This window comes from Lissotriton vulgaris, chromosome 1_1 (genome assembly GCF_964263255.1).
Source record: "Lissotriton vulgaris chromosome 1_1, aLisVul1.2, whole genome shotgun sequence".
Classification (NCBI taxonomy): domain Eukaryota; kingdom Metazoa; phylum Chordata; class Amphibia; order Caudata; family Salamandridae; genus Lissotriton; species Lissotriton vulgaris.
Window position 1 is genome coordinate 2055247259 of NC_141685.1, and position 16898 is coordinate 2055264156.

The 16898-nt window shown below is 44.2% G+C and overlaps 1 protein-coding gene across 2 annotated transcripts in view; it reads right to left on the reverse strand.

Annotated features, from left to right (window-relative positions):
- Positions 1-13582: 13582 nt before the first annotated feature.
- PDE3A (phosphodiesterase 3A) overlaps positions 13583-16898 on the reverse strand; it is a 1268538-nt gene continuing 1265222 nt past the window's right edge. For both annotated transcript variants that reach the window (XM_086920567.1, XM_086920572.1), the window contains one exon: positions 13583-16568. In XM_086920567.1, coding sequence (XP_086776693.1) covers positions 16321-16568 — 248 coding nt within the window. In that variant the 3' untranslated portion in view covers positions 13583-16320. The remainder of the gene's footprint in view (positions 16569-16898) is intronic.

Sequence of the window (16898 nt, forward strand, 5' to 3'; positions counted from 1 at the left end):
CAACGACATCGATGATAGCGATGGTGTGGTGAACATAGGAGCAGAACAGCTGTCCCCTGCAGAGCCCAGCAGATACAAGCTGCCCACAGACGCTGCCCCTCCTCCTCCTTGACGCGCTGAGAGAGACGCTGTCTTTTCTCCTGCCGAGAAAATCCAGTTCCGGCGTTTCCAGCCTACTCTTGCGAGTGACTGGGATATCGAGTCCTGGAAGGAGATACAAGACCTCCAACATTCTATTCCAGAGGTATGGTGTTGACTAAACCCTTAGAGAGAATTCTTGAAGCAAACCTTGGCAAAACCAACTTAACTAAAACTGCTACTTACTTACTCCCTCCCACGTATTAGGCTTAGGTCAGGTACACTGGGGTAGGCGTAGTTAGAAGCACCAGTTGAGTACGTTAGCCTAATGTATATATGAATGTATATATGTTTTATTCATTTTAAACCATTGTATGGCTAAGAAACCATATCAATGCTTTTACAGTATTATTTCGCAATCCTCATTTTACTGTACGCACTTTTTATAATAACAAGTCTTGCAATTGTGGCAATTCATTTCTCTTGCACGAGAAGAAAGACTGTTCAATAAATAATACCTTCTTATTGAAAACGCCCGTCTCTCTATTCTCTGCATATTGGTGAAAGTAATCTGCACAAAACTGACTGAGTAAAATAACTGTCTATTGTTTCACATGACTCTAGAGATTGACTCTTATTCTAAGGAGCAAAGTTGTCATGTTTATGCGGTTGTTGGAAAACTGAATCCCTTCTTGTCTGTACCAGGGAAGCTGATCACTTCCTATTCAGTCAAGAAAGTTTCCAGTAACCTCTGAGCTAGTTGGTAACAAACCCAATTAAGTTTAGCATAGTCAGTGGAGACCTGGAAGATCCGCACTTCTACGTCCATACTACTGTTTATGTTATTCCAATGTGCAGGGCCTATTGGGAAAATAGGAACTACACTACATGATGAGACATCGTTAGGCAGAAACTGGTGCTCCATATTCCGGGGCATACACTGTGGGAGACTAGGGAAAATCTGCTACCACGGACGGGGAGGAGGCTAGTGCCATCTCGTGCTTGACCAAGAGGAAGGTGGGAACCCAGCAGGAATACAGCCTGGTGGTATTGAAACCATAGTTGCTGCCATATAGCAGTTGATTTGTGGTGTTGAAGGTGACTGGCTGACCACAGGCTGGATTACAAAGCTGAAGTTGGGGGATGGTTGACAATTTGCCAATAGCTCCTGCACACCCACTCCTGCCGGGAATAACTGCTGTGGCAAGATAGTGAGGTGAGGCGGAGAAATCCCGGAGACTAGTAAACAGTAAACACATAGCGGAGTGCACACCCAGTGCATGTGCGCAGCAAGGAGAACAGACGGACCTGTGCAGCCACTCCCACATTGCCGTGCGAGGTGTGACACAATGGGGAAGCCAGACCCGTGCCAGCCCAGAATCCATTTTGACAAGAAAGCCAATAAAACAGCAGATGGCGATACTGGACATCAGGAGTAGTCCAAGGAAAGCGTTACAACTCAACGACCAGAGGATGATATCAGGGCGATGTTTAAAGATCTGAAAACTAGCCTTCAAGGGATAGACTCGAAAATGTACTCACTAGCAGAAAGAATGGATAGGATAACACAGCGAGTGGAGAAGCAGAAGGGCCATCTCAGCGGGCTTGAAACTAGAGTAACGGAGACAGAAGAGGGACAAACGGATATGGACAAGAAACTGCACAACATGGACTGAGTTCTTTACGCCATCAAACAAAAGAACAAGGATTTGGAGGCCAAGTCATTGAGAAACAACATACGCATAACAGGGAATGTGGAGACAATGGATATCCAAAACATGGAGAAATTCGTCAAGACGATGATGTCAGACCTCGTTGTTTCTGATAGAACCAGCACACGCACACTGGGACCTAGGCCCAGACCGGGTGCACCAGCACAACCTATACTTGCACGAGTACTTCATTACAGCGATCGGGACACGGTACTCAGGCTGTCAAGGGAGAGAAGAGAGATACAATATAAAGTTAATAACATTGCATTCTACCCTGACTCCACGTTGCAAGTTCAAGTGGCGCACAGAGTTTATTCCTGCGAAAAAGATTTTTCAGCAAATCGGAACCAAATATGTTATGTTATGTTAAGTTATATTGGATTTGTAGCGCGCACTGTTACTCTGGAGTGTCCTGGTGCGGAAAAGAGCAAAGGTTGGAACAGGAAACGAGATAGTAGGTCATGCTGAACAGGTGTGTTTTTAGCTGCTTCTTAAAGATCTGAAACTCCGAGACATGTTGGAGATCAGCAGGGAGTGAATTCCAAGCTTCCGCCGCTTTGACATATCCTGCAAAATTGAGAATTCATGGTCCTGGTAAATCAACCTTTTTTACGGACGCGAAAGCAGCATTGGCATGAGCGAAACAGGTGGCAAAAGAGCAAAAACAGTGGGCGGCGACCAGCGACTCACAGACCGAACATAACCTGAGCGATAACGATTGAAGATCTCAGACCTGATCCCTGGAGGTTCAGATAAGTGATGCACATGTCCCACTTTGCGGTTGCCCTTAATAGACTTCAGTTGTGATCAGACTATTGTCAATATAGATGGGACTCTGTTGCTTAAATACTAGCTTAATATGGTACATTGGACTGGCAATTGTAGTTACACATGCAAGGGTAGTGCCACGGTCCATGGTAGTGCATTATTAGCTCGGCTATCCTGGCATAAGTGCAGGGGTGCATTGCCGGCGACCTCACATTCCCCCATGGGATGATTCCCTTGAGTTCACTACTGTGGACTGTTTGTTTACAGTTAATGGGGAAGGGGGAGGATATGTCACAACCTGATTTGGGGGTTGGTGTAAGTGGAGGCAGGGGGGAAGTTGTGTTTTGTTTGTTAGACCTGCCATACAATGCACTGGGGCACACGGAACAGTTGAGCTCGATGAACACTGAATTGACCAACACTGATACACCGACAATGTGGACTTCAGTGAATGCATATGACTGGCACTCTGTTTATAGTGGCTCATGTATCGGGCGGATTGGGTGGCTTGGATGTCAATTGGAGTATGTACCTCGGATCTGTACAGTGGCTGAAAAGAGTTACACGCTTCTCATAATACACACATGGCAGCACTCAAATGTATTTCGTGGAATGTAAGAGAGTTGAACGACCGTAGAAAGACTAGACTCATCCACTCCTATCTCTTGAGGCACGGAATTCACATCTGTCTGCTACAAGAGGCACACAGCAGCAGGCACACTTAGGAATAATAGATGGGGAGAGGTGGTGGAAGCAGGCTACTCAACATACTCCAGCGGAGTAGCTATTTAAATATGCAAGGGACTCCGATGGAAAACACATCATGCAATAACGGACGGAGAGGAGAGGTACATTCTATTACAGGGTACGCTGTACAACACCCCGATGGTGATAGTTACTACATATGGTCAGAATACTGACAGCCCAGACTTTTTCCAGCACATCTGGCAGAAGATACAGACACGGGGGAGTGTGGCAATACTGGGGGGGGGGGAGATTTCAATGTTGTTTTATCATCAGTCGCAGACAGACAGGGAGTGTAAGGCGAACATCATCCCAAGGCGACTGAGAAGTTGTCTGGTATCATACAGGACGTACATTTGGTGGACTCTTGGAGGGCACTAGATCCAACAACCAAGGAGGGCATGTGTACCACACATCATCGGAACGCATGGTCTAGACTAAATTATTGGCTAGTGTCGAAGAATGTACACACCTGGGTTATTGAAGCCACTCACTTCCCCCGCACGTTTTCTGATCATGCACCCACGTTGCTAAAACTGCAAATTCCAGCGCCATATATACAACCATTTGCTTTGAGATTTCCATCAGGTGCTCTATTGGATCAGGTCTTCCGGGAAGAACTTCAGGGGGAAATAGAGGACTACTTTACATTAAATGAGGGATCGTAGACTCACCGGGTATGCTGTGGGAGGCATTCAAGGTGGTCACTAGGGGCAATGGCATAGTACTGAAAGCGGGCGTTCTCAAAGATATACGTACTACACTAGGTAGGTTTGAGTGCGAAATCAGAGACCTAGAATGTTCTTTCCAACTAAATCCTTCCCCCTCTACTACAGCAATAATAAGGACTAAATTAACTGAGTTGCAAGTAGATGCAGAGAGGGAAGCGACATACCTACATAAATACACACAGGCAAGACGTTACGGGAAAGGGGGCAGGGCAGGGAAAACCCTGGCAGGTCTACTGAGGGCGCCAAGAGGGGCTGAGTATATTACGGAATTGGAAAATGACGGTAGTAAGGGAGCCAGGACGCCACACGATATCCTTCATACTATGTCACACTATTATCAACATCTATACACATCCCGCAATGATCCGTCGCTGGCTGACATAACTGAATACCTGGATACAGTGGCATTGGCGTGGTTCAACAATGGTACCCATGAGTATATGGAACTGCCAATCACAGTGGATGACATGCGACAAGTCATCAACAGAATGCCGGCTGATAAGGCCCCTGGGGCAGACTGCTTGACAGCCGCCTTTTATAAGGAATATATTGATATCCTTGCCCCAAGGTTACTGCAAGTATATCTAGAGGCATTGGACATAGGTGCCCTCCCCCCTACCTTGAGAGAGAGGCAACAATTATCACATTATTAAAGCATGACAAGGACCCCACTTTACCTGATTCATGTAGACTGTTATCGTTAATTAACCTCGATGCTAAGATTAACGCTAAACTACTGGCGAATAGACTGCAGCCGACGCTACCACAAATTGCACTACCAGATCAATCCGGGTTTATACCGGGTCGATCCACTGCCCACAAATTACGCACGTTATTTGGCCTCCTCCATTATTTAGCTCCCCATGTACAGGCTGTGGCGGCATTGTTAGAAGCCACCCAAGCTTTTGATTCTTTGGAATGGAAGTTTCTCTTCACCTTGCTATCGTGAATGGGTCTCAGCCCCATATTCATTAAACAAGTCCAAGTAATATACATGAATCCAACGGTGAGGGTAAGAGTTAACAAGCAGGTGTTAGAACCATTTGTCATCACAAGAGGCACACAACAAGGCTGCCCTCTGTCGCCATTGCTCTTTGCAATTGCCACCAAACCATTGGCAGCTAGGCTCTGCCAACATCACACGCAAAGGAGCATAGGATTCACATCTAGAGGGCTACTAATATCAATGTATGCTGATGACATGACAGTTCATTTAAAGAATCCTAAAGACAATTTTGACATAGTAATGAGGGAATTGATTTGATATGGCGGCCTGACGGTTATCCAAATTAACTGGGCGAAATTCACGATTCTAGCAATCACAGAAGAAACTGTTCCATGTGACATTGAATATCCTATGCAGTGGGCGGTGAGCGAAACCCGCTATCTGGGCATTAAGATAAGTAGGTCTTTGCTGTGGACAGCAAACTATGGGACAGTTATTGATTGGATAGACCGCAAAGTACAAAGATGGAAGCATCTGCCCCTCTCCATGCTAGGGAATATAGCAATAAAGGAAATGGTGTTGCTGCCCAAACTATTATACTTGTTTGTAAACATTCCGATGCTGCTTACTATTCACTTTTTTAAGCGTCTTCGGACTGGTTGTATGTCAGTACAACGCATGCTTTTACCCCGCATGCCATTACAACGCGGGGATTACAACGCAAGTCGTTACAACGACTTGTGTTGGGGGGTGCTGGACAGTGGAATAGTTTAATTTTCTATTCCAACTCCAGACCCCGTGGATAGTAGGGAAGGTGTTGGATAGAAAATTTAACTATTCCCTATCCAACAGCGCCCTCCAGCGAAAGTCGTTGTAACGACTTTCGTTGTAATCCCCGCGTTGTAATGGTAGTGCAGGGTAATAGTTGTCGTAAAGGATGTTCCCACTTCGGACTACCATCCTTGAATTGGTATAGGCGGGCAAACAGCCCTGTGTCTCGTGGAACTTACTAACGCTGTTTTTCAGTCAAGGGGGATTGGGAGCTCCAGGTATTGAGCTCCACGCATAAAGCCACAGGCACAATGCTTATACTTTTAGCAGCACCCTACTCCATATCAGCCACATATGGCGATAGAACTAGATAAGGTTGCTCCGGTCCCATTAGAAGCGGCAGTATATCAACCTTACAAACGGCCTCATCAAGAAATAGATACGGTAGAGGCGACACAGTGGGCATGGCGGGGAATAGCCAGAAGGGCCGGTTTACAGGAACTATACTTTCCATCTATGCCCATAGGGGCAACCCACTGCTGACATCACTGACGGATAAGGCTACTACACTGAGGGTGAAGGCACACGACTTGGTCAAGGGAAGTGATTTATACCCGAATGCTACAACGGCTTCAGATATGCTGTTGTATTATCAGCTCAGGACAGCTTGCAGAGCGATATATACTGAATTTCCCCAGGAACCACCAGCTTTATCAGCGCTGGAGAATGTATTGACAAACCCCACTCCCCGTAAATTGATAACACGTATATACAGTATAACGCAAGAGACATCCCCTATAGTGTTGTGCACGTCAAAAATAGATTGGGAAAGGGATTCTGATTCATCAATAACAGATAAACAATGGGAATACTGTTGTTTACAACTATAACACCTTTCACCGAATTATAGATTATGACTAATCCACTTTAATTTTCTACATAGAGTGTACTGTACACCGGTGCAATTGTATTGTATGGGATTACACCCAGACACTATAAGTTGGAGATGTGGTTCTCAGGACGTCACATTCATACACTTGGCATGGTACTGCAGACCTATAGCACAGTTCTGGTTGGATGTAGTCAGCGATATTAATGCAGTGCAGATACCACTCACACCGTTGGTTACACTACAGGGGTTCGTCTTAGACATCTCAAAGGGTTCTCGCAAATTCACATCCATGTTGCTACTGCTGGCAAAGCACCAAGTGGCAATCCACTGGAAGAAACATTAGCCTCCTGCGGTGGCTGGGTGGTTGCAGACTGTCACATATTGCAAGGATCAACTATCCCACTATTGAGAATTAATGCCCAGCAGGTCAAGGCCTTTAGATATATAGGGTCCTTATGTGAACTGGCTGGAGACAGGGTGTGCGGACCACTGTAGAGATGCCGCCATGTGAAGTGCTATGGTGGGAGATGAACTTGGCATTGGAGCACTTGTGCTGGTTGTTAAAAGTTATGTGCAGAGCTACTTTAGGCTGTAACCTGTTGAAAAGATCTGAGGGAGGGTGGTGCATGGGTCATGTGGAATTCGCAGTGAGTTCTACTATGAGGAGTCAGAAGCTGACTAGATGATGTGTTGTTATGGCAGGTGGGGGGGAGTTTATAAGTTGCTACTGTTTATTTCCAAATCTAATGCACGAGAACAGGAATGCATTCTTACCAAGGCTGCACATGTTCCTATGTAGTTGTTTTAAAGTATTGTTGCCAATCCCCCGAGCTGTCGGCATATAAGCTGGGTATTTTTTCTTTGTCTTTTAAATGTATGTCGGATGCTGCTGGCCCCAGGGTTGTAGGCATAAGCAAGCTGTGTAAGATGTGCAATCTGTAATAAAAATTAAACAAAAAACCAAAAAAACTGTGTATCGTCAGAGGTGACATAGCATCTCTGACACATGGGTCATCTTTTCTTTTGTGCTTGGTGACTCTGGTGGATTTCATTCATAGTGAGAAAAGTGATTGCGGGAGTTCAACATTAAACATGGTGTACAAGATGCTAAACTTGTCTTCTTCATTTATCGAAAAAACAATGTGTGTTCTTGAAAAGGGGCAGGAACAATCCTTATAAACAGCAATTTACAAGATGGTGATATAACACTAGATGATGTCTGAGGTTCCCAATTCAAGATGTTCTAGAGTCCTTTCCTCTATTCTCAATTCCTGTGTTCATCACATATTAATGAGACGTACTGAGAGGAAGCTGTATTGTAAAGTATTTAGTTTGCTTATTTTTGTTCCTGTTTTATGCTTATAGCAGATATGATTGTTTAAAATCTGGATTTAGCCTTGTTTAATCTGGCTATGTCCTTGTTGTTTATGTTAGTAGGAGATGTGTGCCTTGCAAATGTTTCCAAGGCTATCTCTAACAAGAATTACAAGACTGCAGTCTTGAGGCAATCCAGAATGGTGGTCAACAGACATTTTGGTGTACAATCCCACACATGTACAAAGCAAGACCAGTTTGTGACCTACAGGGTCAACGCCCAGAGGTTAACTTTTGAGAACAATGACCTCTAGTTTTCTTTTTTGATGTACCAAAGAATACTCCTAGGGTGTTACTCCTGGGGTAATGGCAGTGCGAACCAGTTGAAACACTGCAGCCTCAGCCACGCGTGTTTAGACATTGCAAGCATAACCATGCTTGCCTTAAGACAATGCACGGTCAATCAATCAATCAATCGGGGAATTGTAAGTGCGCTACTCACCTGTGAGGTCTCAAGGCACAGGGGGGTGAGCAGCTCTGTTCAGTTGAAAAGCCAAGTCTTGAGCATCTTCCTGAAGATGTTCAGAGAGGGGGCGCATCTGATGTCGATAAGGAGCTCATTCCATGTCTTGGCCGCTATGTAGGCCCTTCTGCCCGCTCTGGCTCTGCGGATGCGTGGGGTTTCAGCGAGGACGAGGTCGGCTGATCGGAGGTTTCTTTTGAGTGCGCGGAAGGAGATTCTTTCACTGAGGTATTGGAGTCCCGTGTTGTGGAGCCATTTGTAGGCATGGGTGAGTACCTTGAAGGTTACTCTCTTCTCAATGGGGAGCCAGTGGAGGTCTGGCAGGTATTGGGTGATGAGCTCCTGTCAAGGGACGCCGAGGGCGAGTCTGACTGCGGTGTTCTGAATGGTCTGAAGTTTGCGGAGAAGCGACTTGTTGAGTCTAGTCTGCTGGTTATGAGTGCGTGGGTGACGGTTTTTCTTGATTCAGGGGGATCCATTTGAAGGTCTTGTGAAGGATGCCGAGGGTGTTACAGCAGGTGGAGGCGAAGGCGTTGACTTGTCGTGTCATGGAGAGGGAGGAGTTGAGTACGATGCCGAGGTTCTGGGCATGGTCGGTGGGGCTGGATGCGCTCCCAAGGGCAGTGGGCCACCAGGTAGTGCCCCAGGCGGTGGGGGCAGGTCAGAGGAAGAGGACCTCTGTCTTCTCCGAGTTGAGCTTCAGGCAGCTGTTGCTCATCCAGGTTCCGATGTTCTTCATTCCTTCCTGAAAGCTGAGCCTGCTGGTGACTGGGACCTTGGTGAGGAAAAGTATGAGTTGGGTGTCATGGATGTAGGAGACTATGTTGAGTCTGTGCTGTCTGACGATGATGATTAGCGGGGCCATGTAGATGTTGAGAGCGTAGGGCTGAGTGATGATCCCTAAGGCACTCAGCAGTTGATTTCTGTGAGTTCAAAGAGGAAGGGGAGCGGTCTGATTATTTAGGTCCTGCCAGTGAGGAAGGAGAGGAGCCATTCGAGGGTGGTTCCCCATATGCCGGCGCCGGAGAGTCTGGCAGCGAGTGTGTGGTGGTAGATGGTGTTGAAGGAAGCGGAGAGATTGAGTAGGATCAAGGCAGCAGTGTGGCCTTGGTCGAGGAGGGTTCGGATGTCGTTTGTGGGGGTAAGGAGAGCGGGCTCGGTACTGTGGTTGCTTTGGAAACCAGATTGGGAGGGGTTGAGGATGGCGTTCTCTTCCATGAATTTCCTTAGTTGTGCGTTGACGGTCTTCTCAGTGACTTTGGCCGCGAAAGGCAGGAGGGAGATGGGTCAGTAGTTCTTGAGGTCCGAGGGGTCTGCTGAGGGTTTCTTGAGCAGGGTCTTGACTTCCGCACGTTTCCAGTCATTGGGGAAGGTGCCAGTTAGGAAGGTGGTGTTGATGGTGCCTCGTAGTTCTGGTGCGATGTCCGTTGCGGCTTTGTGGAAGATGTGTGGAGGGCAGGTGTCTGTGGGTGCTCCTGAGTGGATGCCCTTCATGGTCGATTCGGTGTCTTTGGTGATGGCTAGGGTCCAGGAAGGTATGGCAGCTCAGTTGGGGGTGTTGGAAGGGGGAGTGGCTTCGGAGTCTGGAGTTTGCTTGTTGAAGTTGTTGTAGCGGGCCTTGATTTTCAGGTGGAGCTTGTTGCAGAGGTCCTGGAAAGGGTTGATGTCTGAGGCCTCGCTGGGGGTATGGTGAATTCTTGGATGATGCTCAAGAGTTCCTTTGAGGTGCCGGCATTGGTTGAGATCTTGTTCTGGATGAAGGTTTGTTTGGATAACCTGATGAGTTGGTGATATTCAGTCATGGCGTTCTTTTAGTTGGTCCGGTTTTCCAGTGTTTTGCTGTTTCGCCAATTCTTCTTGAGACATCTACAAGTGCACCTAGTTCTAGCTTCTGGCTGCTGCAGGGACAGAAGCAGGAAGGTCTCGCCAGGAAGAGAGCTGCGATGAGGTAAGTGGGGCTGCACTGTGTAGGGTCAGGGTAGTTTTTTGGGGTCGGGGATTGGGGTAGTTTTCTCGGCTGGGGGTTGGGGGTAATTGTCTTGGGCTATGGGGGTCAGGGTGGTTTTCTGTGCTAGGGAGTCATGGGTAGTTTTCTGGGCTGCGTGTTCAGGTCATTTTCTGGGCTGGGGGCCAGGGTACACTTCAGGGTAGGTGGGGTTCGGGATAGTTTTCAGAGCTAGAGGAGGTTTGGGGTAGTCAGGGCAGGGAGACGGGAATGGGTAGTACGGGTAGTTTTCAGGGCTAGAGAGGGTAGGGGTAGTTTCTTTTAAATAGGGGTTTGGGTTTTAGGCCTAAGGGCAGTGAAAGGGGTTGGGATAGTTTTAGGCAAAATGTAACGGGGTGGGAGGGGGTCGGCAGTGTTTGTTATGGGTTATGGACAACGTGGGGGTTGGGAAGGGGTCGGGTATTTGGGCCTCAAGGCAGGGCAGGTGGGAAATTTGTACCTTAGTACAGGGTAGGGGCATCACGACCTTAGCCAGGCATACCCCTTTACCATTTATGCCTTTACCACAAAATTAAGTGGTAACAGAAAGCGCAGAATAGAAATTTGTGGTTAAGAAGCATTCGTGGTTTAGGCTGCGTGGTAGAGGCACACGTGGTTTAGCCATGCATGCCTCTATCATACAACCAATGGTAGTACCTCCATGTAGCCCGACAGCCTTTTCTAACTTCTCAACCAAATCAATGGAATATCTATAGTGTAAGTAGTTTAATCAGTGATGAAAACATGTAGTACAAATCACTCCATCATTGCCGGAGCAATCAGATGAGCCCTGTCCTGTGAATGTTTGGAATTGGGGTATTGAAATTCACTTAGTCTGCTGAACAACAGGAATCATTGGACAGGAATGATAATTCTGTACCTCCATGCTATAGGGTTCCATTATCACAGAGTTTGAATGTATCTGCCTTTCGTGAACAGGTAAATCCTGTAACATCACAATGAATGTAATTTTTACCTGATGCGATCTAAAAAGTGCAGAAGCATAAGAAGGGGAATAGCTTTCAATAAGGTGACAGGTGCAAGGACTGCAGGGCCTCGGCGTGTGAGGGGCCTACTTAGGTCTAATTAGTGTTTTTTTTCCATTAAAGCAGGAGGTGAGGGCATAATTTATTTTTCTTCTTTGCTGCACCACTAAAGTTGAGTCGTTAGAAGTGATCTAACAACACAAATCAAAGGTAGTAGCAGCTACAAACTCTCTACAGGACTGGTTGCTGCTAAGGCTAAGAGTATTGGATAGCACGTTTTCAAATCTCTATGCTGCGGATCACCTGAGCAGAAAGAGTTGAATCTCCAACATGACATGTCCCATTCTGCAGGGATCAGAAGCTGTAATTCATAGTAAGAAAATAACACCGAGAGTCCGCAGTGTGGAGCCATCTCTGCCACCCAGATTCAAGCACCGTTTGTGTCTTGGAGTGGCAGGTACAAACAAGACTTTACTACAGCTTCCCCTATGACTAACCTTTAAATGCAGCCACATCCACTTCACAGACTGCTCACTGGTGATTATTTGGCGTAGTTGTGAAAGTAAACATGATATTATTGTGATATCATTGGGAGGAAGCTGATCCGTATCTATGTGCCTTTCCAGATGCATTGGGCTGAAATAATGGAAAATGTAACATAATAGTACTGCCACTAGACCAGGCTTCTCCAACTAGTAGCTTGTGAGCTACTGGTAACTCTCCACTACCTGTAAGTAGCATGCCTGTGTGCATCCCAGCCTATTAAATTAGAAGCTTTTGGTTGGTTGAATTATTGTATGTATGCCATAATTGTGTATTCAAGTAAAAAATGTGTGTATTCTCAGAAATCATAAGCTGATGTTTTCAGATAAAGGGGTATTTTTCAAATATATATTTAATGTGGATTTTAGATAGATAAATCATGTAGGAATACTTAATTTCGTGCCAAGGCCATTGCAGCTGTGGATTTTTTAGAGGCATTTCAAATTGACAAAGCCTGTTCTTACCTTACTGCTGACAGCCTTGTCTAGAAACCATGCATATGGTATTACTATGGTAATATTTTCTGATGTGGTCATTTTTAAAACACTAATAATATTAGTAGCTCACAAACATTTTCATTGAACATATGTAGCTCTTATTACCCAAAAGGTTGGAGACCCCTGGGCTAGGCACTCTGTTCAGAGGCAGGATTCCAAATATATTCCTTGTCTAAACTGAAGAAATACTGTGTATGTACATATATATGCTTAGTTCAAATTCCATAGGTTGCCTAGCATTTCCATGGCCTTTCTTTATTATGAAAAAAGGGTGTCCTACGTCATATTTCTATTTAGATGACAGTCTGGAATGTAAGATAGCTACATGCTGCATTTTCTACTACACATTAACTAGAACAGATATATATTCTAATTTTTCATTAAATATTTCTGCATTGTTCCATAGTAAAACAGAGCACGAGGGTGCATTGATCATGTCGGAGAATACAATGAAACAACAAATAGGACGCAAGTTAAACTCAAGCAGTGTAGTAGTCATGCGTCATTATAACAGGAGTTGCTTATGGTGTTATGATAGCAACTTTTGAATTTAACAGTATTAGCTGGTTTAATGACGGAAGCTGATTTTGTTTAATGATTTACACAAGATTCTGCACATCATTCATACTGTGTTACAATTGAAAAGAAGACGGGCTTCTTCAATATCCTACAATTTACAACAAACATTTTCAGAATACTTTGCGGAGTCACTTAGTGCTTCCTTCATTTCAACAGACCTGAGTTGGCGTTAGTTCACCTACAAATGCTGTAGATTGTGTAGAAGTGTAATGATATTTCCGACAGTTACAGGACAGAAAATGACAAATCCTCATCAGAAAGGAATATTGCTTTGAAGTGCAGCAGAACCAAACACAAGGACCATCTTTCAGATTTCACCTTTAGGCACATTTTTGCGTTCACGTTCAATGACGATGAAGAAAAGGCAGCTGTCTGGTCTTACTGTATTTCCCTTAAATCGCTTTTACACATCTGTGAGCTGGAAGATGAAGCCATCATCTGTAGGCAAGAGGGTTAGGCAAGAGTATCACTTTTAAATTAACTTTAAGAAGTAATACTAATAGATCGTATGAGATTTCTCATAAACCGGAATACGTATTTATTAGTCTTCCTGATACAACATGTGCAAACGTGTATGACCCACCCGGGTGCCACAATAGGTCTCAAAATAGTGCAAGCATAAATGGGTTCGTAACACAACAGTGGGACATACGACATGCCAATGTCTGCCTATGATCGCATGTACAAATCTACCCATTTAGGGCGATAATAAGCTTACCCACTTATTTGGGTACTTCACTACATTATACCAATCAAATAAATCAATTAATATATGTCCTCCCATATGTGTCTTTTGATTTGAAGGATAAGTTTGAAACGTACCTTTTACATTATTTCATGTTTTTGGTCAACATTCTTAGAGTGAAAATAAACATTTTAAAAACATCCTTCTGCAAAACGATCCTCAGAAATAATTTAACTCTGATCCTCAGAACTAATTTAACTCATGTCTTTGGGATCAAGTGCCTGACACAGTTCCTAATCATGGTGCCCTTCTCCATCCTGTCTTTTAATCATAGCAAAACATTTAGAATTTTTTTTTACACAATTCAAATTTCCAACCCAGGCTTTGAAACTAATTCATTTGAAACTCATATTTTTTTTTTACATATTTCAAGAAATTCCTTTTGGGTCAAACGTTTTCTAACTAAAGAACCGATACGACTTACGGTGATATAATTCAAGCAGGAGTAAAATATGTGATCTGTTGTGTGATACAGCAGGTTGGTGAAGGTAGATTCCCTTCCATAATGCCACGGGCTGCAACCAGTGGTTTCATGTTGCAGAACAATTGTCCCTTTTCATTCAAGAAACCTCCAAGGCCGCATGCCGATAACTTGTGTCCTGTCCTTAGGTGTGTGATGGGAAAGTGTTCCTCTCGACCATGCTATGTGAAAATGTTTCTTACTATATTATTGTGGGAAATACACATTAATTCACTCCCAAACTACTAAAATTGTATTAAAAATATAATATGTACAATTGTTGCGGCAATTGATTTGCTTGTAATTTTTGTGGACATGCTACTCGCGAATAAGAGCGGTTTTACCAGCACGAGGAATTGAAAATATGCATTTATAAATTTACCTCATGTTTTTACAATTTAAAAAAGAAGCAAACCTGCCCAGCACTGACGTATTTTGCTCAATAACAGAGTCTGCTTGGATCTGTTTTATTATCCCTAGACAGGTACAGGACGGTTAAGACTAACTGCATCCTATGGATGCATAAAATTGTGCCCCGGCTTGCCATTTCAAAAATTTGGGAGGCAGCCGTGTTTCCTTGTACTGGTTGGTAATTCTGCCAAGAAGTGATCCAGTATGTTATTTCTGTGTGCAATGTGTGACTTTCTTTACTGAGTGCTGTATCATCAACTCTGGACCAGAAACAGAGGGCGTTGTATGGCACAAAGATGCAGATCACACTTGATTACCCGTTAGGCAGAGTAAACATGAATTGTCCTTTCCACACGAGGAACGTTTTACACCTATGATCACTAGGGCAACTTCTACTATTGCAGGCAAAGGTGTCTTTGGCTAGTTGCCAGGTGGCCAGGCGATACCAAGGAATTCAACATATGCCATAAGGCTAGATGCTACACTTTAGATAATCTGGCACTGCAAAGATTGGCACTTCTGGTATACACTTTCAGTGAAGAAACTGAAACAATTCTCAATGAGGGGCGCAAAGGAATGTCACATTATGTATTCCACCTCCACTGAATTAGAGGATGAAAAAAAGAGGTCTGGCTAATGACCCGCTTGGGCCTCCCGTGATTGGCAAAGACAAAAACTAAAATCCTGACAATGCCTACACTTCCTTCTTCCCTATTAATAACAGATGCTTCCATTCCAAGTATGGAAATAACACCCTTCCGAAAGGAGACCACAAACAAGATAATTAGACAGACCAGTGATTTCCCATAGGGCCACTATGTATTCATACTATTCACAAACTTATTTGCTGGGCATGGAAATGTCTACTTGGTATAAAAATGGGTGATTAAAAAATTATCATCTTTACAAAAATGCTTCCCTTTTTTCTTAAAAAACAGTTCGCTATCTACAGGAACCAATAAAAATTTCTTCATATTTACAACAAGATAACTATCATTGACAAATATAATATTGTGAAATAAAATAATGAAAGTGAATATCAACTTTTAAATAGAGGGTTTGGCTCACAGCATGAACGATGTAGAAACAAAATAGTCCTCCCTATTATGTTTGTTCACATGTATTGTGTCATGTGCTACAGTGCTACAAATAGTATAGTAAGTACTCAAACTACAATAATAATATATTTTACACAAACATATGTTGGTAGGATGCATCAGAAGTCTGGGAAAGCTTTGGAACATGTATCAATCTCTGTTAAGAGCAAATGCTACTTAATTTGTTCCGCAGAGTAAGCTAACATTCAGCTCCCGAAGCACCATTTCCATATTCTTTGCATTATCACAGTGACCGTTATATATATTTTCTTACTTATGTTGCTGAAGTGTGCAGCCTATAACTCCGGCATCCTATTGTTTTTGATGGCTGTAAAAACCGGCGTTATGAGTGCGAAAGCTTCCTTGAGCATAAGAGATTAAACAATGTTCCTCGCCATATAAAGGGGGGGAATAAAATAAACAGATGTAGGCACATTATCCCATAATTCTACAGTGTTGTGTCTAAATGTTGTGCTGGTTTGAAAGGAGTCTGTGCACCAGTCTATTTTACTCTTCAAATACTGCTCCAAGCATTGTCATTAGTTCTGTGGGGGAGGCGTAGACGACTCTCCCCGGTGGGAGCTCCCTTTCTCCTCCTCTTCTTCCCTGATGGCCTGAATTTGTTCCGAGGTTTGGTGCAGGGTGGCCGGATCCATTCCTTGAGGCTGCTCTGCAACTCCTGCTGCCCTTTCCTCCTCTTCAATGACTTTCTTCCACATCAGATGATTCTCCATCAGATGATGCGTAATCTGGCAGTAGACCTTTCTCCGTTTGAACCTTTTCTTCCCTGTGTTAAAGACAACAAACAAAGAATTATACCAATTTATTTATGAAATTACAGCATCGGCACAGCTCAAATCAAAGAGCAAAGGCACACAGAAGTTTGGAGGCCATACATCAAGCTACATTTGTGGAATATAAGTATTGCCTAGCCAAACCAGTCAGAATGGCACCGCCAGATTTTGATATCAAACTCTGCTTGGCCTCCAACTTTAAACTTGCTTTCTATGAAAGGTTTCCTGTGATGACTGGAGGATTTAACTTTATACAGTTTTGCAGAAAAGTCCAGAGACATTTCTCAGTCACGTTTGCTGTACAGTTTGAAAGGACCAACAGA